This window comes from Delphinus delphis, chromosome 10 (assembly GCF_949987515.2).
Source record: "Delphinus delphis chromosome 10, mDelDel1.2, whole genome shotgun sequence".
NCBI lineage: Eukaryota > Metazoa > Chordata > Mammalia > Artiodactyla > Delphinidae > Delphinus > Delphinus delphis.
The window spans coordinates 78,235,919-78,256,263 of record NC_082692.2 but is presented as its reverse complement, the minus strand read 5'-3'; the positions used below and the strand labels follow the sequence as shown (position 1 = coordinate 78,256,263).

General features: G+C 47.6%; 1 protein-coding gene across 2 annotated transcripts in view; it reads right to left on the bottom strand.

The window, feature by feature from the left end:
- The window catches only part of ATXN7 (ataxin 7), a 139,540-nt gene that overhangs the window by 17,657 nt on the left and 101,538 nt on the right, over positions 1 to 20,345 (bottom strand). For both annotated transcript variants that reach the window (XR_011246647.1, XM_069541163.1), the window contains exons 6-12: positions 15,361 to 15,610; positions 13,069 to 13,328; positions 12,510 to 12,592; positions 7,863 to 8,128; positions 6,194 to 6,392; positions 5,729 to 5,850; positions 416 to 1,379 (exon numbers count right to left, since the gene is read on the bottom strand). Coding sequence is in view for 1 of the 2 variants with exons in the window: in XM_069541163.1 (XP_069397264.1) it covers positions 416 to 1,379; positions 5,729 to 5,850; positions 6,194 to 6,392; positions 7,863 to 8,128; positions 12,510 to 12,592; positions 13,069 to 13,328; positions 15,361 to 15,610 (2,144 nt within the window). In the remaining variant the exon portion in view is untranslated. The remainder of the gene's footprint in view (positions 1 to 415; positions 1,380 to 5,728; positions 5,851 to 6,193; positions 6,393 to 7,862; positions 8,129 to 12,509; positions 12,593 to 13,068; positions 13,329 to 15,360; positions 15,611 to 20,345) is intronic.

Sequence of the window (20,345 nt, the reverse complement as noted above, 5' to 3'; positions counted from 1 at the left end):
AAATTCTTTGATGGGAAAAATATTAAACGGTCTCTTTCAAATTTAAATCATCCCTTTCTAGATCAGTTTGATTTTAGCCCAGCTTTCTTCAGAAAAACACACTGAAGGACTGCTCTCCGGGAAACACGGCCCGCCGGCCTCAGGGAGGGGTCTGCCGTCACGCATGAGTGCCGAAACGCACTTGTCGTGGCCTCCTCACCCAGGAGCGTCCTCCGAGTCATCAGAGTCAGGCAGAGAGGAGCCTGTTTGACCTCCATCCGGCCATCAACTCATCCTTTTCTTAAAAGACCCCACGAAGCTGGACATTGGCTTTTAGGCAAACCCACCAACCCGACCACACAGATCTCCGAGCTGACGAAAGATCTCAAGGGAGGGGCCACGGGCCTCCCCACGGGGCTCCCAGGCCCTGTCCTACCTGATGCAGGAGGGAGCTGTTTGCCAGTCCTGGCGGCCCCGGGCTGGGGCCCGCGTGCTTCACGTGGACGTTGTTCAGGGCCGGCAGTTTGGCCACCTTGGTGGGCCTGCCGCTGCTGCTGTTGATGCCGCTCGAGCCGGGCGAGCACTTTCTTTTCTTGCCTAGGAGCTTGTCCAGAGGAGTGTGCGGGTGGGAGCAGGCGCCGTGAGAGCTGACGGGCAGCTCGCCGGCCTGGTGCACGAAGGGGCCGAGGGAGAGTGTGGAGTCGCCGCTGTTCACCATCACGCTCATCCTCTTGATGGACTCGCCGGGGCTCCCGCCGGGGGCGCCCCGCCCGGGCTGCTCGTGCCGGCCGCTCACCGAGTTCGCTTTGCCGGCCACGCAGTTGAGGCCGATGCCGTGGGGAGAGGCTACCGCCGTGGGGTGGGGAGGCCCAGGGTGAGCCACACAGTTTTTCCTAAAAGACTCCATGGAATGAGAAGAGGGGGAGGGGGAGGGGACTACCAGCGGGGAAGTGTTTTTGCGTTTCTTTCCTGAGCCGCCGCTGCCGGCACTGCTACTCGCGTGGTGACAGTTAGTGCTGTTACCAGAAGGCTCCTTGGGCCTTAAAGACTTGCTAGATTTCAACTTCTGAGGTTTCCTGGCCATGGGGGAGGAGGGCACGCAGGACAGGCCGGAGGGCGTGCAGGGGGAGGGCGAGGAGGAGGACACCTGTCTGGACTGCATGCTGCACGCGGGATCCACGGCCCCGGAGGCGGCGGGCTGTGCGTTCAGTGTGGTTCCATGAGCTGGTACCGACTTGCTACTGGGGGAGATGCAGGAGGATGAGAGCGGGGCAGGGGAGGGGGATACGGTGGCTGCCGCCAGGCAGCTGACCCCACAGTGTGATGTCGGCACAGAGTTTGTCCGGTGAGGAACACGTGTGGAGACGGGCAATGCGGTACTGGGCACTGGCGGGATCTTCCTGCGAAACAAAAGAGGGCCTGAGCAACGTCCACCACCGCCCTTCATGGAAACTTTCAGAAGGACACCCCCTTCACCTCTGGCACCGAACACACCCCTTGGTCACAGGGATCGCGCTGAGATGCTGGGCCACACAGAGGGTCACTTTTCCCCTTCAAATTCTTAATGGCTTCCTGCGCTCTGAGAACAACGGCCTGTAAGGCCGTGCGCCTCACTGGTGCTGCAGCCGCAAGCATGTACCCCGCACCCTCCCATCCGGCACCCCGAACTCCGTGATCCTGGCTACTGATCTTCCTTCAGTTCCGAGAACGGGCCGTGAAGCGAGACCCTGGGTATCTTCTGCCTACAGCACTCCCACCCCAACTTCTGCTCACACTTCTGTTTCAGCCCCCATCGTCACTTTCTTAGGAAAACTGCCCTGACCGTCCTGACTCGCTTCATTCCCGCACTGCCCCCTGTTCCCAGACTCTGGAAGACTCTGGCAGTTTTAATGTGTGACCGATGATCACTGTCTAGCATCTCCGCAGACGGAGAGATCCACAGCTGATTTACCACTGTCCATCCAGCACGGTGCCTGGCACATAGAAGGCGCTCAAACGCTGAGACAACTCATGAAAGAACGAGGAAAAAGCAAGGGCACAGCTAGTTAATAACAACTGCTCGGTCCCAGCTACTGGCCTGAGAGCCTGTACGTGCCTGTACAAGGGAACAAAGCCCCCAGATCTCAGGGGGACTTCTGCTCACGGTGCGCTAACAGTGTATTCTGTCTATAATATTTGGGTAAAGTATGTATTCAAACAGTCAAACCAGGAAGGACCCCCCCACCCCGCCGCCCTCACCCCGGCTTTTATTTTAGCTGTGATTTTTAAAACGTGACGGTGCCAAAATCTCAGAAACCCCTGTGGCATAATGAACACTGAGATGCAAAACAGCAAACGGCCTGACTGGAAGCCAAGTGCCAAGACTGCCCGGCTCCCGGCCTCCACGGGCAGCTCTGGCTGATCGGGCGCCGTACCAGCGGGGGCCGGGTCCCTCATCCTTCAAGTGAGAGTGCTGGCCTAGACTGCTGCCCAAGGGCTTTCCACATGCGTTTTGAGAAGGACTATAGTTATTAATAAACGGTATCAACAACTGCAAGTGTGCAGCCCAGCCTTAAAACTCCCACTCAAAAGTGTGGCTCTGGCCCTAAGTCAGTGCTTCCCAACTGTGTCTGCACATCAGAATCACCTGTGGAGTTCAGGCCACACCCAGACGGGCCACACCAGAATCTCGGGGTGAGGTCCAGGCGTTAGTAAATTCCAAATCTCTCCAGGAGACTCCAGCCAAGGTTGAGAAGCCAGCCTCTACCCCCATGCTACTCACGAAGGATAAGCACTGACATTACCTGAGAGGCTTACTAGAGACGCTGAGTGCCTGGGCCTCACCCCAGACCTCCTTCATCGTGGTGTGTATCTCAACAAGATCCCCAGGGCAACGGCACCTGTGAGAACCTCTGCTCGAAACGCAGCACAGGGGCTCCGGCTCCCTGGGCGCAGTGGCTTCTCATGGCCACCAGGTGGCTTAGGAAGACGGGCCTAAGGGCCAGGCTGCTACAACCAAATCCTGTGAAAAGGAAAGGCTTCCACAGGGGCAGGGATGTGCACCTCTCTGGATGACATGGCTGGTTTCTCTTAAAAAAGCTCTTTTAAGTCATTTCTTACCTTCTGCATAAAGAAGAGACAAAAAAAGAAGAGGTAGTCATATTGACCTGTGTTTGCACACATGAACTCAGAGACACAAGCAACTGATAAAACTGCTTCTGTCTGTGAGGAGTGGGTAGAAAACAGAGGAGTATGGGGGCCAGGGGGACTAAAACTTTTCACTGTATGCCTCTTTATATTCATGTTTCCTTTTTTAGCCAAGTGACTTTATTACCAATCTAAAAAATTAATTAGAAAAAGGAAAACCCAAACCACAAAACCTTTGACAGCCATCCCAACCCCTCCTTAGGGGAAGTGCAATAGTCGTCCCCAGTCACAGCACACAAGCAGTGGACAGAGCTCACAGGAGCTTGCAATGCTCCAGAAGAAGAGCTGGTCTACTTTCACTGCTGCCCAGAGACTCCACACACTGAAGATAACGTACTTCACTTCCAGGCTCAAATCGCACCTCCACTTATCCCGAAGTTAACCACAGTAACTCAAGGGTAAGGGGCTGAGAAGAGTGCTGCCGGGGCTCTTTGCAAAAGGGAGGACTTTCGGCTGAGCCAGTAGGATGGGACCTGGCCGACCTCAAGACCTTCCGTGAGTGCCTCAAAGATGCCACCTGAAGAAGAGCTCTCTTCCGGTTGAAAAGTGCCAAGCCACTCCCGGCAAATCTCAGGGGTGGCCTGCGCCAGGCTCCCCTCACTCCCCTGTCGGCAGCATTTACTCCCTCAAGCACCTGGCCTGGCACCTCTCTTCAAGCTCCTACCTGCCCCAGGCCCGTGTGCCAGCTCATCACTGAGTGGCCCGTCTGTCTCTACCGAATTGACTTTTTCAAAACCAAAGGTCATGTTAACAGAAAGAACAGTTTCCTCCTCAATGGGAGCAAGTGACGGACAAGGCAGTGAGCCTCTGACAGAACAGAGACAGACAGTGGAGTCAACTTCAGGATCTGCTTCTTCAGAGGTTCAGAGCACAAGGAAGAAAACCTCTCCAACGCAAGCCATTAGGAACCGAAACTCTCTCAACCCAAACCACTGGCCATAAACCACTTAGCAACATAATGGGGATAAAAATTCTGAGGACCCTTCTAAACCCTTAGGAGTACATTAAACCCATAGTTCTGTGAGCTCAATGAGCTCTCCAGGTCCCACCAGTAAGAAGCTGAGATTTCATGCATTTTAAGGTTTTCTGATGTGAGGCCACCCCCCAAAGAATCCCAACAAACCATGGCCCAAGTCTGTCTGTGGTTCAGAACACTGTTCCTTCAGAAAGGTTCTTACCTAGGAAGAACCAGGAAGAAACGTGAAATAAAGCAGAGCAACACTGCTGCGGGGCTGGTCTTCACCGTGAACAAGTGCAAGTCCTATCAACGAGCATGGGGATGGTTCTCTGGATTTTGGACTACCCGAGGTCTCTGACAACTCCCTCTGACTATATCAGGCAAGCAAAGCAGAGAGGCAAAAATAGATGTACTCGCAGAGTCCACTCAGGGAGGCACTAATAAATGACACCCAAATGGAGGGTTTGGGATGACTAAGTATTATCGGACAGCCCCCTTTAGCAAAGCTCAGTGCTTCCTGAAGTAGGTTCCACCAAACGCTAGTCCCCAGGATGCTCCCCTAAAAGAGGTTTCCAGGTCAAAAGAGCCTGGGAGACAGTCCGCATTATACACGATATCCTCTGCTTTGAGAGTTACGACGGACCGTGCCTATTAAAGGCTTTGAGAAGTCCTGCAGTAACAAAAACTATTTTACTTTAGGAAAGGCTGAGCTAATAAACCTTTCGGGCCATGGAACTGTTCTTCCACTTAAAATCATGTTGGGGAAACGGCGTGCATAAGGCCACACGAGATGATCGCCTTACTTTCAACTGTAAACCAGAGCAAATGGCTCCTTTCCCTAAAGCCCTCAGCAGCTCCTCAGTGCCGTCAATCAATTTCAGTGTCACCTGACCTCTCGGATCCCCTCTTGTTCCAGGAGCTTTCTTGCTCTTTCTCAAACAAGCCATGTTCTTTTCTGACTCAAGACCTTTGCACATACGGTTCTCCTTGCCTGGAACCCACTCCTCCCCGCCAGCCCCACGGCTGCTCTCTCTCATCCATTCATCTCAGTTCAAGGGCCCCTTAAGACAGGCTCTCCATGAATCCCTCCATCCTGTTATTTTCCCATCTCAGCTCTTAGGTGGGTGCAGACCCTGGCTCTACCTCTAACGTTCTGTGTGACCTTGCTTCTCAGTTTCATTACCTGTAAAACAGGAATAATCCAGGCCACGTGACACAGCAAGGTGTGAAAACTGTACTTGCTAAGGTGCCTGGCCTACCGTAGTCTCAGTAAGCGCTACAGGTTATTAGCGTTTCTGTTCTCTCCCTTACGGCAAGCTATGAGCTCTATGTTCTGTTGACTGGCTTTCGCATTTCTCCCTGACCTAGAATGTGAGCTCCGTCCATCTGGGAGTCCCTCGGCCTGAAACCCCAGCACCGAGAACAAGACACATTTGCTCCGAGAGTGAGTGGATGAATGATGAGGGCCCTTCCTCCAGGGCTGGTCAAAGGCCATGTGTTCATCTCAGAGACCACTACCTTCATTAAACCAGCCCCGTAAGAAACAAAGAGGATGCAGCCCTAACGCGCCACCCGCCCACAGAGGTGGGGGGGACGGGCACTCACTTCCACAGCTGCGCGTTCAGATGCTTCTCCACCATGAGGTTGAGGGCGCAGCGAAGCCGGTTCCACCTGGAGTCAAATACGTAATAGCCTCTTCCAATCTGCCGGCTCCCGAATGTGCAAAACTGCAAGAGAGAGAGCACACGCTCGGACTCGCTAACTCCGAGGGCGTGCGGCCCGGGAAGAAGCGGCCAGGACAGACGGCGCTTACTGAGGACCGAGGGCTGTGAAGCACGAGTGTGACAACGCCTGGCCCTGAGTGTCATGGAAGAGAACGGAAAGAGCAGGAGACGCGCCCGACCAAGTGCATGCCGCCTCGGGGCGCCCTGCTCTGAGCTGCACTCGCACCTTGACCTCGCCCCACACGGACCAGAGGGCATGCCCGGGTCCCCGCCGCACCCCCCCCCCTGCAGTGCCCCGTCCCTGCGGCGTGGGGAGGGTTGGCGCAGGGGCGGATGTGGAACTTACAGATGCTGGCTGAGGATGATGACCTGAATAATGACAGTCCAGTTTTTCAACAGACTCTTCTTTGTCATCGCCTTCTCCCTCCTCACTGGATAACCGAGAAGCTGGCTCAGTGGCAGGCAGGGGAGGGTGTGGAGATTCATGGACTGGAGGAGGGTCAATGGGGGCACTCCCACCTTGCTGAGCAGGGCAGCCTGGAGGCCTTGGTGAGTAGAAAGTGCAGCACTGATCAGATCACATCACATGTATGGGAATCAGCCGCCTTAACTCAGATACAACAATGGCTCCACCACTAGCACTAGGGACACAGATGCTGATCCGGGGGGCCTGGGAGTGAAGGGTCCTCTCTCCCGAACCGCGCGATGTCAAATGCAGCTGTCTGCCCAGTCTAACCAAAGTAACTTATAACCACTTCTCTATTCCACAGCCACCTGGTCCGCCTCCTATTCTCCCCAAAGAAGGCGAAATACATGTGGAGTTTAAGAGAATTCTTTCTTTGATTCCTCTTCAAATTTCACCTGGAACTGGGTGACTAAGGCAATCAATGAGGTAATTGGTAATGTGCTCGAAAATAACCTAAGAGGGACAGGAGGTGATAAAAGAAGGTAGCTTTACCATTTTATGTGGGTAATCTAGAGTGTGTAACTCAAGGACAGCAGTGTGCTTTTCCAACACACATAAAGGCCTGGTGTTTCTACACTTAAGCGTATTTTTTAATAGATGGAAAAACTTTAATGAAATTGGCCAAAGAAAGGACTTGCAAAGGAATCGACAGCCTGGGCCTGGCCACATTCTCGGGCACCTCCTCTGATCACTCCTCCAACCGTGTTGTTCGGAAACCAGGGGGCCCACGTGGGGACAGGCTCACGGGCACGCTCAGGTTTCCAAGACGGAGGCACTTCCACCCCTCACGGGACCATTTCAAGAATCAGACACGTGAGGATAAAAGGTTAATTAAGCAAGAGCACCCAAGGGTTGGCACATTCCTAAGCACAAGCCCTCGGCCCAGACTCAAAACCCTCGTTCTCTATGCCTTTCTTTTTCCCTTCTTTCTGCAAAGTGGGTACAGAGTCCTTTACTTCAACTGGGTTAAATATACAAGCACGCACACACATATATTCAGCCCACCATCACTGTCTCCAAGGGATGTGTCTAAGTTCTGACCTGCTGCTCACTACACAGCTCAAATGACTCCTACACGCTCAGGCCAGAGTCCCAAATGAATGAATGAAAAAACACGCTGTAAATGGATGCTGTAAAGACGCAGGCTGAATGCCTACCCCCAGCAAGAATCCCAACTGCTCTGTTTTGCAAGAAGCGAGATAAATGAATGGGAAATGGCTGCCAAAGCCATGTGAAATGTTCCCGTCACTAACTTGCATGCAGAAACCGGGCCGCAGCCCTACTCAACAGGGTCAGGAGACACCGAACGCTGAGCAAGGGCAGAACAGATAATTCTAGCTTTACTCTGCTGCTTGCATTTGGCCACAAACAGCCCTGGTTGAAACTCAGTGATGAACGTTCTTTTTTCTTAAAGTAAAACCCCATTAGAGAAACATCTCTTCTCGCAGCGAGCCTGATGTCTGTCCTCGACATCACGATACACCGGGGCTCTACAGTCTGCATGTCTATTCTCTGAAAGAGGGAGAGAGAGCTGTTGGACGGGGCTTACCTTGGAAGACTGGGGGTGTGAGGTTTAGGTTTACTAGCTACAAAAGGCTTTGATTCGGAAGGAATCACTCCGTGAGAGTTTTGGTGTGGCTCCTGTGAAGTTCTAGGAGGAGTGGGATGCGGGTCCCTGAGAGGCTGCGTTGGTTGCTGAGAGTCCGGATGGCGAATCGATTCCTTTTCCCTGGTTTTGTTTTTGTGCTCGGCTAACAACACATCGAATCGTTTTCTTCTACCCTGGACAGCCCTCCGCTGGGTTAAGGAATGTGTCTACAGACCAAAAACAACAACAACAAAAACAAACAACCAGAAATGGAGGAATCGCAGTCATCACTTTTTCTGCCATACATCCAAAAACACCAATGAAACAGCAATTCGGAGCATTAGCTCAATCAGAGGCTGCTCAGCATCTGACAGGCTAAAAATCTTGAGTATGATTTTTTTTTTTCCTAATAGTTAGAAGCAGATATTCCAGCCTCCAAATGTATAAGAACCTGGTGATGTTATTTCCACCAGAAGAAAGAAGAAATGTTAAATAACCATGCCACCAGGTATGTAACTGAGGGGCAAACAGTAGATACAAACAGGTAACAGGTCCTCGTGTTTTGTGCAACAGGAACCATTCATTGATCGGAGCTGTTACCAACTCCGCTAGAAAAGCCCCCTTTGGGCCATTTAGAGTTTTGAACGTTAACAGAGGAGAAGCACTTATTCCATAAAATACATATCACAAAGTCTTCTTTCACTAACTGCCAGAGAGTAAAAATTAAACACAACTGTTTCTTTCTTCCTGTGACAATGCCATACAGAGAGAAAGGGGCTCACAGCATCCTGGAGACAGGCCGAGGGAGACCTGGGGGGATTAAAGAGTAGGAGGCCAAAAGAAAGACAGGCTGTGCACAGGAGAAGACGCAAACCAGCATCTGAGTCCCCATCGAAAGACACTCCCTATGGGAATCAAGAAAACGGGATAGGATTTTTGGATCCAGAGACAATGTCTAACCTCAGAATTTAAAAATGGTCACACTCTTTTTACTGGAGTATAACTGCTTTACAATGTTGTGTTAGTTTCTGCTGTACAATGAAGTGAATCAGCTATATGTACACCTAGATCCCCTCCCTCTTGGACCTCCCCAAAACAGTCATTGTTGAGAAATGTGAAATTACTCGAGAAGAAGAATGGTCAAGTAAACCTGACCACTCCATACTGCTTAGGGCCTCCGTCTGTAAAGAAAAAAATGCAAGGAGCCACTAACCACAGCAGCGCCAAATCACACCTCCCAAATATGCGTTCATCTACATAAATCCTTCCCTCTTCTATGTTACAACAATACTACAAATGATACTTTCTGTGTGTTCATTATACACACGTTACACAAATGTATTGCTCTACAGGCTTACATTTTCGCTACAATTTAAGGGATTTTAAGGGGAGTTAGGCTTCTAATTCTCTTTTGCGGTTCAATAACATAACCTACGTCCGTACCACATACACTGCAAACTATGTTCGCCCAAAATCTAACCTGGCACAGATAGTTAGAAAACTGTGTTGAGGTTCTTTTTTAGATTTTACTTGGTTTTCTTTAATATGTAATATATCCACAAGAAAGTAACCCTAAATGAAGACAAGGACCTTTGCTTTGTTCAGTGCTGTACCAACACCTAGTACAGCACCTGGCACGCCATAAACGCTTCAAACAAAAACCAGATAAAAATAATGGCCCCCAATACACGTTGAATGAACAAACGAATATACAACATCACTGGGGGACCACCTGCCTGTCTCTCCAGACAGATGACACAGAAGCCTCTCCTCACCTTTGCGTGTCCCCTGGTGCTTAGAAGACGCGGAAAGACCAAGTGAAGAAAGTAGGCAGAGACGATCAGTATTTTCCCAGCTTGGTTTGAAGAGTACATAGCATTTGCCCTGAGCTCTGAAGAACCTTCCAGCCGCAACCCTGATGCCCCCTCCTCCCCATCAGAACTCTGTGGGGGGCTGCCAAAGGCGCGCAGGATAAAGAGCAGCTGTACGAGGCCCGGGCCCCGCTCGCCCTAACAGCCCCGCCCCCTGCTCCTCTGGCACCAGGTGCCGCCTCCCCCTCCTGGCTGCCTTTCACACCCTAAGCTGTTTGTCCTGCCCCGTCCCAGAGCCTTCGCAAAGGCTGTCTCCTCTGCCTCTCCCACCCCTTTCTGCCCAGACAAATCATATGGATTTCAGCCCAGTATTCCCACAGCAAAGGAGCCTTCCCTGACTCAGTTCCCCTAGTGAAGGCTGTCATTACACAGGCCTCTCTTTTTTTATTACCCCTCAGTGGTAACTTTTACAGTTACTTGAGTCATTACCAAGTTAATCTTCATCTCTTCCATTAGACTGTAAGCCCCAAAAGGGCAGGAGCCATGCCTTGATTTTGTTCAAGCCTGTATCCTCTGAGGCCCAGAAGGAGGTCTGTGCCCGCAGATGTGTGCAGTAAATGCTCCTACCCTGAGAGGAACCCACATCTACTTGCATGGAAGGCACAGAGGACACAGAACAGAACACTGGACAGATGAGGAAGTGAGGAGGGGACAGTGAGGGTGGCAGGCAGACGACAGAGGGACAGGAGTGGGCAGCAGCAGATGCCCTGACAGCTAAGAGAACGGACAACGTCCTCAGTCTAAGACAGGAGAGATCTGGGCAGCAGCGTGGGGGACATTCAGCTGGGTCCTTTGACACGCAAGACCCGCCGCTTGCATGTCAAGCATTCCAGTGTGTTTACTGGCCCACCGCTGAATGGATTCGGGCCGCAACAGAGGCAAGCAGAGGGAGAAGCACTGACAAACAGAACACGGGAAGAAAGTAAGGGTATTCTGTGCAAGTGCAGGCCAGCCACAATGCTGCATGTTTTGCCAGCTCTATGCCGAACTCATGGCACGCCTGGATGGAGATGCATACTAATGCAAAGACAGGCTTAGCACCCTGCTACAGATGGTAATGACACCCTTAACAGGACACATGGAGAGCATACACGACTTAAAAAGGAAGATGCGAGAAAAATGCAGGATCGACACAAAGCCAATGAAGGTTCAGGAAGAAGGCTGGTCAAATTCCTTGTGGATTTGGAGTTGATAAAGCTTTTGGTTCACCAGCATGCCTCACAGACGATTAAAAAAGAGCACCCTGGGTAAAGCTAGCATCCTTCATTGACCACACGTGTCACAATACTGAGAAATCTGTGTTTCTGAGAGCCAGGTAGGCAGAAAGAGAGCAGAGAGGGGTTGGCAGTGTGACATGGCGTGGAGCAGGGCTGAGGCACACACTCACAAGTTCCCTCAGGGGCAGCTGAACAGGACATGATTCTACAGAGCTCAACTGGCTACCGTCAAACAACACACCACTCGATGTGTTCAGTTAATACTATATAAAACAAAGCAATCTGTCCTGAGGAGTTTTTAACCTAGAGATTCAATGGTGCAACTGGAGTTGGGATGACCATCTACCTCTGAAATAAAATGCAAAATTCAGAATACATATGTGTATATATGTTTTCCTCTGGGAAGAGAATCCATAATTCTTTAAAAATTAGGTATTTAAAGGTGCTTTTGACCAACCTAGTTCCTCACAAGATTCAGTACCATTGTTGCAAGATAAAATCCACACGCTAAAATTAAATTAGAAATTGAAATTAAAATAAGAACTACCGAGAAATAACATTTCCCGTTTCTGAAGATTTTAACATTCCTCTACTGTTTAGGGCTGGAGTGGAGTCTGAATTTCTTTATTCAAACATAATCTTTGGTAAAACTTAAAATAATACATCAAAAATTTTATTAATTTTTAGAGAACAACACTAATTTTTAACCTCCTCCTCCAAACAAGTGTTTTAAAATTACTTCAAGGCAATGATTCTTAATACTTTTTGAATCCTTCTGCACAGTGGCTGGGGACATAAGCATATATGCTCATTTATGAAGGGGGTCTACTGAAGCCAGAGGCCACCCCCATGTCAACCCTTATTTTATAGCAAACATACCGCCTTCTCACTAGCATACTGGCATTTCAAAGGAAAACTCAGGATAGAAAGGGGGAATCTTTACATTTTCTTGGGTTTTACATATACATTAGATTATGTGGTACCTAGCATTTTTTTTAGAACTAAAAAAATAAAGCTATCTCAAAGTCACAGATATTTTTAAAGTAGCTGTAAAACTGAAGAACCAGAGATAACACAAACATTTTAAGAATATTCACATATATGCAAAGGAAATGTCTGGACTCATTCCAAGTCAGTACAATTTAAACCACAGTAAAGGGGAGCCTCTCAAATTAAATTTCTATGAGGAAATATTAAAAGGCTTTGAAAATAACAGATTGATTAGGGAAAAAACACCATTCCCCTGCATACAGTAAGGCTCACTGAAGGCAAAACCCCTCTTAAGATAGCAGTTTATAACAACAGGCTCCACGTTTTCTGAACTTGAGGCATTCTTCATCAAAACGGAGTCATTCCCTCACTTAAAAATTCAGAACAAAAAAAAAAAAAAAAAAAAAAAAAATTCAGAACAACCCTCAGAACAGATGCCCTGTGAGTGAGAGACGCTTGGGGCGCAGTGCTGTGCAGCCCAGGTCCCCAAGCTTCCTGGAGCATCGGGCTCTGCCCAGGAGCCCCCCTACCTTGCATGTCAAAGATCGGGTGCAGGGCTTCTTGGTGTCGAGATCGATGACCCCACAGTGGATGTCAGGATCAAACTCCCTTTCTGTCAAAAGCACACAGACATTACAATGTCAAACGCTGCTTCATTTATTTTGAAAATAAGAAAATAGGAGAAATCTGAGATTCTCCTATCTCAGACCAATTATAACTTGAAGAAGATCTACCACATTATCAATAAATATAAAATACACAATGTACGAGCGCCACAAAAAAACCATGACATCTCTAAGAGAGTGGGGACTTTCGCCACCAGATGACAGGAAAGAGACTGTTTAAGCCAGCATTACTCATTACTCCATTTAGGAATACACCACTAGAAAGCTACTTTTATGTCACCTACCTACACGCGTGCACTTTAAAACCAAGAATGAAGAGCTCGAAGACACTACTTAAGGAACTTCATCCTTAAGCTGAAGTTGGCCAGTTTTAAAAAAAGGACTTACAGATAACGGTTGATTTGCTCTCCCAAGAATGCCCAATTAATACAGAAAGGAATACTGAGAGAAAATGTGAAGTTACCTGATAATCTCTTATTTAAAAATTTCCTGTTATTGGAGTTATCTTCTGACTTCTTTTCCAGCGTAGGCGGTGCAGGAAGCCCTTTGCCATTCAGAATCTGTCCAGGCGAAGGCAAGGTTGGCTTTGGTATTGAGGGGCAGTTAAGGCCAGGCTTGACTGAGGAACTCACAGCAGCAGGACAGGCTGGCCCTACCGCAGATTTCAGTAGTGTGCCATCCATCTTCGGAGGAATCTTTTCCACTTTGACAGAGGGCGTCATGCTGTCGTAGGGGGAAGTGAGAACACCAGCACCTGAGTGCCCCAGCAGCCCAGGGTGACTGGTGAGCCAGAGGGACGAGGGCAGAGCCTGGGTCTACCTGTGCACCGCGCAGAGCTAGGCTCCCAAAGGTACATTACGAAAATTTGTTAGGGCTGCGCAGAAAACTCAGTAAGACTTTTACTCAGTCTGTAAGCCCTTCTGGAGAGGCAGAAAGCTCCAGAGGAACCATCAAATTTACCTGGTCTATCGTCATTCCCATTACCTAATGTAATTCCTGCAAGAAGCAAAATATGAAAAGGTCTAAAAGGACCAAAGACTACTGCAGGACCTTTAGAGGATATCTTTTGAGAGCTGTCATTTTTAAGAAATGATCCATCAAAATAAAGTAAAATGAGTGAGCAGAGAAAAGAACAACTGAAATTAGAGAACATTTCCAAGAAATGTCACTAAGGACTTGGAAGAACTCAAATGTGCCTAACAATGTATCTCCAAGAAGAGGCTCTCTGCCTCTGTCAATGAGGAAGACCAATGTTTAATTAGGATACGATGTGTCAGTGAAGTGGTAATTCTCCAGTCCCTGAAAAAGGTTTCTCTATAGGAGCCTGGAATCTTAGTGCCTGACACTCAGCTGGTGAGCACTGAATACCTGTATCGCTAACCAAGAACTGACTTTTTTCTGGAATCTTACTGATACTGTCATTTGGGTGGCAAATGTTGGTACGAAGCTAACAGTTAGCCTGGTCCCCGTCTAGAGCCCAGCTACAAATAAAGAAGATTTGGACTGATGAGGTTTTATACACTTTGCCCAGTGGCGTCAGTGCTCTAACAGCTGGTAAGCGGGCGAATGGCTTACACACTGTACTGGCATTTTCTTTGGCTCTCTGACAGCTCCAGGAATGAAAGCCAAGCTTCCTGTACTTGCACTTCTGACAGATGAGCAGAGGCTGCGGGCTTAACAACCAGGACAAATAGCACCAAACAGCTGTACCTGGAACAGCCCGAGAGCAGCAGAGACACTGCAAGATGCCACGGCCTCTCCCAGCTGGCAGGGTCCGTGTGCAAGAGCAGGTGCTGGCCGTTGCCCGAAGATTAACCAGGTTATCAGACCTTGGGACTGCGATGTGTGGCATACCCTCCGAAAGGGAGGCAGGCCAGGGAAAAGCCACCTGCCACCAAGGCCGAAGCATGCCGTGATGGGGCAAGATATATTTCCACAGGAGTGCACGGCCGCTCCCTCATGTCACCCACAAAGAGCCTGCCAGCCTACAGGCCCACCAGGGAAGCTCGTCAAGGCCTTGCCTGGTGGTGTGAACTTCTTCCAGTCTCCCCTCATCAGGGCTTGGATGTGAACCCAAGACTGGGGGTGGGAGGAAGCACTGCTTCCCTATTTGCTGTGCAGGCCCCAGAAAATCCTAGAACAGCTTCTGGGGATCTCTTCACCTTTTTATTCCTACTGTCATCCTCAGCGGCGGCACCAGCATCCGTTCCTTTAAGGTCTCCTGTGGGCCGGACACTAGCCAGGTGCTGGAGTCTAATACATGAATCCTGCCACCCCCACTAACCCTGCACAGGGGCCGTTATCTCAGACTCTGAGATAAACAGGGCCTTGGCCAGGCCCCTCAGCTAGGAAATGATAGAGGCGGGATTTGAACCCCAGGCCTGTTTGACCTGAGGGGCCCGTGGCTAAAGTTCTTCAATCTTATCACGCTTCCCTCTCCTTACCCAGAAAATGGAGATAACAGCAATACCTATTTCAAAGGGTTGTTGTGATAAGTAAATGACAATACACTTAGCTAAATTTCAATAGCTGGCACACAAGAAAGGATCAATAGATAAGTATTATTATTGCTATTATGACTCTATAAAGTCTCCCAAGGTATAATAGGGAAACAAAAAGAAACAACAACATATATTTGAATTTTCCCCAAAGTGGGCTCTCTTTCACATTATGCACATACACTCTCAGATGCTACTCGTGTACACAGTTCCACTTCTGGCAGGTGAGCTTTAAGAACCCTCTGGGCCATACTCACATTCTACCATGGGGGACTCTATTTTGCTGAATGGGATGCATTGGCCTGTTCCCCCTGAGCTGCAGTTTCTCTTTGGGCGATTTCAACAACTTGGAACTTAACGAGGATGCACTTAGAACACCTCCACTGGAAGAACGGCTGCTTCCACTTCCACTGCCTCCTTTGCTTTTGGACAGAGAAGGGAAGAAGGAAAATACTGAAGTGGGAGGAACGGCCAAAGAAGGCTTGCTGGATGAGCTATGTCTTCTTTCTGAAAAGGAACACAAAAGGGGCGGGGGGTGGGGGGGGGGGGGAAAGACACTGTTTCAGGCAAGTCTCCAATGGAACCCTGCGGGAGTCCCCGGAAATCAACACATTTAGGTTCAAATACGTGTCACTAAGTGAAAATATATTAAACTCAGCAGCTTTCAGAAATGGCTTATCTAGACCCCACAGACTTATTCTGGATTCTAGGAACTGGTCCTTCTGCTTAGGAAACGTCTCGGCATGAAGAGGTTTATCATACATAGACAACCATTAGGAAACAGACATTCTAACCCTGAGAAGAGTGGGTTTTGCATTTTAGAAATGAACCTCACTGCAACCTGTAGTCAGAGAGGGGAAAAGTATTCATTCATCTGCAGAGCTCTGCTAGTTGCCACTGCACGGAATTCTTTCTTCCTTTCTAGCGTAGTACCTCTCCAATTTTCAAAACAGCAAAATGTTAAGAAACAAGTTGTACCTTAATTTTTTTTTTTTGTCACTACCCACCAGTATATGACACCAAATAAGAATGTTTCTAGGGTTATCTTATCGTTCCCTAAGAATCTGTGCTGAAATTTTCCAGTGAATCACTTCACTCCCCACTCCCAACGCCCCCCCCCCCTTTTAAATAATCTCACTTGACTACAGATGGCACAGCTCTTGTTCACACCATAGGATGCCAAAGGCGCAAGACAAAAATACCACAAATAGCTAAGCCTGCTTTTTATACCAGGAAGTAATTCATGGTTAAGTAAGGACTACTCAGGCTTAACTGAAAGTAAGTCTATCCACTAGAGAATCAGGTTTTCTCAGAGTAAGGCAACCCACACTGAATAAATCGAGAGCTGTTGAAGAATGTTACCATCGGAAACAAGTAAATTACTTAGTAACTTTATCTACTTAAGTACCTCAAGCTGGTAGCTTCAGTAGTTGCCTTTAGTTGAACTTGTAATTTAAAATACGTTTGCTTTACTCTTAAGTTTTAAAATGTATGTGATCCAACATTTATTTATCACAATATGGAAGCTATATGAGTATTTTTTAAATTAAGCATATTAGAATCAATTTGACTACAACCATCATGTAAAGGATTTATTTCCAAAGGTCCTTTTAAATCAGTCCTGAGACTCTCTGTGAAGCTGTGCTGACTTATTCCCAGGAGGGCAATAGCTCAATGACGCTGTATGAGGTACTAAAGAGCCTGCTCTACACCAGGACAAAATCATTATGCTATCTACAGGCAGAATTCAAATTCTCCAACTAGACCACACAAAGGCTACAAGCAGGTTAGGAAGGCTAAACTGATAGTAATTTATAAGTGCCTGCTGCTTCCCCCCACCCCCGCCAGATATGAAAGTAGTGTGTAAGGGAGGGAAAGCTAAAATAACAAGTTTAATAATTTTCCAAATTTGGCACCTGAGGTTTTCTTTAAAAAAAATTAGTTTCCTTCTCTTCCGTGATCCCAAAACACTCTGAATATACTTTCAAGCAACAGCACTTGTCAGCCAGGACTGTAAAAATCTGTCTCCCGTTCTGCCGGGAGCTTCCTGTCTCGGAGCTTCCTGTCTTGGTCATCTGCCCCGACAGCGTGGCACAGAGTAGGCCTTCAATTAACATTTGCCCGATTGGTATGGCTCTTCTTATGAAGACAGTGATTTTCAAATGGTTCTAGAGCAGTGGTTCTCAACCTTGGCTACACATCGGCATAATCTAATGAGCTTAAAAAATACTGATGCCTCAGTCCCACCTTCAAAGATTCTGATTCTGATTTTTCTGTGGCCTGGGCATCCAGACTTTTACAAACTCTTCTGTGTGATTCCACTGCGCAGTCAATGGTGAGAGCCTACCCTAGACGAGGCTAATGCCTCAAGAACCATTAACCACAGCTGAGTAAATTACCATCTCTATGGCACTGAGAACACTGCCGGGCACGTGGCACTATATACCAGGGTTTGTTAAATGAAGCTCACCGCTACTACTTGTCCTCAACTAGTGTTTTCCAAACTTCCCTCAACTGCAAACTATTTTCATCATTCTTACCAAAGACACATAAAATACTATTTTTTACTCAACACTTTTATTCAAATTATCAACTCTACTGTTCCTTCCTCCTCCTCAATCTAATACTCACCAGTCTTTCACGGGGACAGCATTGGTATTTTGGACACAACAATCCTTGTACAGGATTTCAGGGTGGTTAGAATTCCTGTCCCCCAGCCCTTAATCACCAGCAAGTAGTGCCCCTCTATCAGGGGCAACCTGAAACTACCCCCAATCTGTTTTCAGATGGCCCAACTTTGTGAAGCAGGGTACCATACCACTCTTAGTGTTTTCCAGAACTCTTATTGTTTTCCAAAACAATAGCATCTATAAAACAACAGGTTTCAAAAGTGTGTAATATATATCTCTGATATACATTAAAATTATTAAATATTTAAATTAAAATGTTCAGCCACAAAAATCACCCCCAGTGGCAGTGTACTAAAGGAATAATTACCATGTCTGTGGTACAAAGAGGGGGAAAAATTCCAACCAAAACTTTGACTTCTAGGAAATACACTCTTTTTACTATTTGGGGGGTATCAGAATTCTCAAGCAGGTGTCTCAGAGTAAAAGTGATATATTTTCTCTGATATCAAATGATGTAAAGAAAATTCTCAATCGAATTAAACATAGTTCACTGTAATGCTTGTTTTGAAAACGTAAACTTATTCCGAAGTCACTGAACTACTAAGGAACAATTTGAGCAAAAAGAATTTTTGTATTTCCTTCTGCAAGATTTCATCGGCAAGAAGCACTAGGTAAATGCAGAAAACCACACCTGGCTAAACTGAGCCACGTGGGAATAAAAGCTCACACCCTCAGCCTGCCCAGCCACCCCCCCCGCCCCGCCCCCAAACATCCACCATCCACCTCAGTTCACCATGGACCTTAGGAGCCACACCATCCACACAGCTGGTGCTACACCTTTTCCTCGATATCAGATAATCTTCCTTCCACCACTTCACAATAGCTTACAAACTGAAACCCTTCCGACACCTACCTGCAAAAGCACATGTCAGGTTGTTTTCAAGGAAAACTGTCATGTTAGAATGAATATTTATGTATTTTTTAAACCATTTAATACACATAAAACTGTGCTACCATTCTTGTTAGGTTCCTATCTTTTTCTGGGTGTCACTGATAAAGTTTTGGGTGTTGTACCCATTATCCCATTTTTCTAATGAGTCTCCTATGGTTTTTATTACGTCATTTTGCATAATGCAGTAATTTCTTAGGAATGTGTGCTGTCTTATGGCAGAACTGGCTGCAACTTCCAGTCTGCCCTTTCAATTTTTTCTTTCTTTTTTTTTTTTAGCTGCATCGAGTGGCATGTGGGATCTTAGTTCCCTGACCAAGGATCGAACCAGAGCCCCCTGAAGTGCAAGCGCGGAGTCCTAACCACTGGGCCACCAGGGAAGTCCCTGTCCTTTCAATTTTCTATCCCCATCATAGTCCACTTTCCCTGTTTTCTTCTGTTAATGCTTTTTTTTTTCCTGAGTTGTCTATTAACTCTTTGATATGGGATTTTGCATTAGAAAATCAAGAGTGAAAGCTTTCTAACATTAAAGGTCAGCTGATATATCAATAACATTTCAGAAAAGTTGTACTTTCTACTGCAACATAAAAGCTATTTAAAAACTAAGAATGGCAATCCATCATGTGAACTTCTTTCATTCACTAGAACTTGAAACAGACTGCGTGCGTGCGTGCGTGCGTGTAACTGTGATTCTGGCTGAAAAGTGCCAGCTCAAATCCCTGTCATGCTGCTGAATTAAGTTGTTCCTTCACATCATGGTCTGGTAACTCATTCTCTGGAAAGGGTGGCATTTGGCTTTCCCTTCACGAGAAAGCAAAGAAGAAAACACAAATTAAATTATAGTTGAGTTGGACTCTCCCCAACCTTTCACACTGGGCCCCTATTTTTCTTAAGATTTTAAACTGGGCTTCCAGTTTTAAAAAAGTGTTTGTTTCCAGATCAAAAGGGAAACGGGCAAGTTATGGGTAGGGTTAGGGACCTTATATTAAGTGGACAAACTGGTGGCCAGATGCTAAGCATAACTGAAGTGTGGTTTGGTGAGGAGTCCAAGTTGAGTTTTCAAAGCACTCCTCTCTCCAGGGTCTGGCACCAGCCCAGAGAAAGCACACTCTGTCCCTGAATGAGCAGGGCACTGTGAATGGCTCCAGCAAGCAGGAGAGACAGGCAGACCAACAGACAGACAAACACAGATACAGTGAAAAGACAGAGCAGAGACAGAAGGACAGACACGGGTGAGTGTGCGGTGTATGTGTGGCAGTGCTGGGGTTGGGGGCGGGGGGGACCACAGAGACAGATCTGGAAACAGAGACAGGGAGAAAGAGACAGAGCAAGAGATGGATGCATCGGGCTTTCTTCCCTTGTGGCTGGAGCATGTGATACCACTGCAGGCAAGGGTAGGATTCCGAGGTGGCCAGGGGAGAGGACAGCTTTCAGTCTTCCAAAATAGAAAGCAACCAAGAACACTGGGCTTATAATTGTGGATTCATGCTGAGGTTTAAAAATATATATATGTAAGTGTTGACACCTAGGTACAAACCAAAAAGGAGTTCAAAGCAAATAATTAGATCTTTTAAAGGCATATACATTGCTTTGAAATAAAAAACTAAAGATAACTTATATAACGTGTAAGTGTCAAAGTTAGGACACAAACCTAAAATGCAGT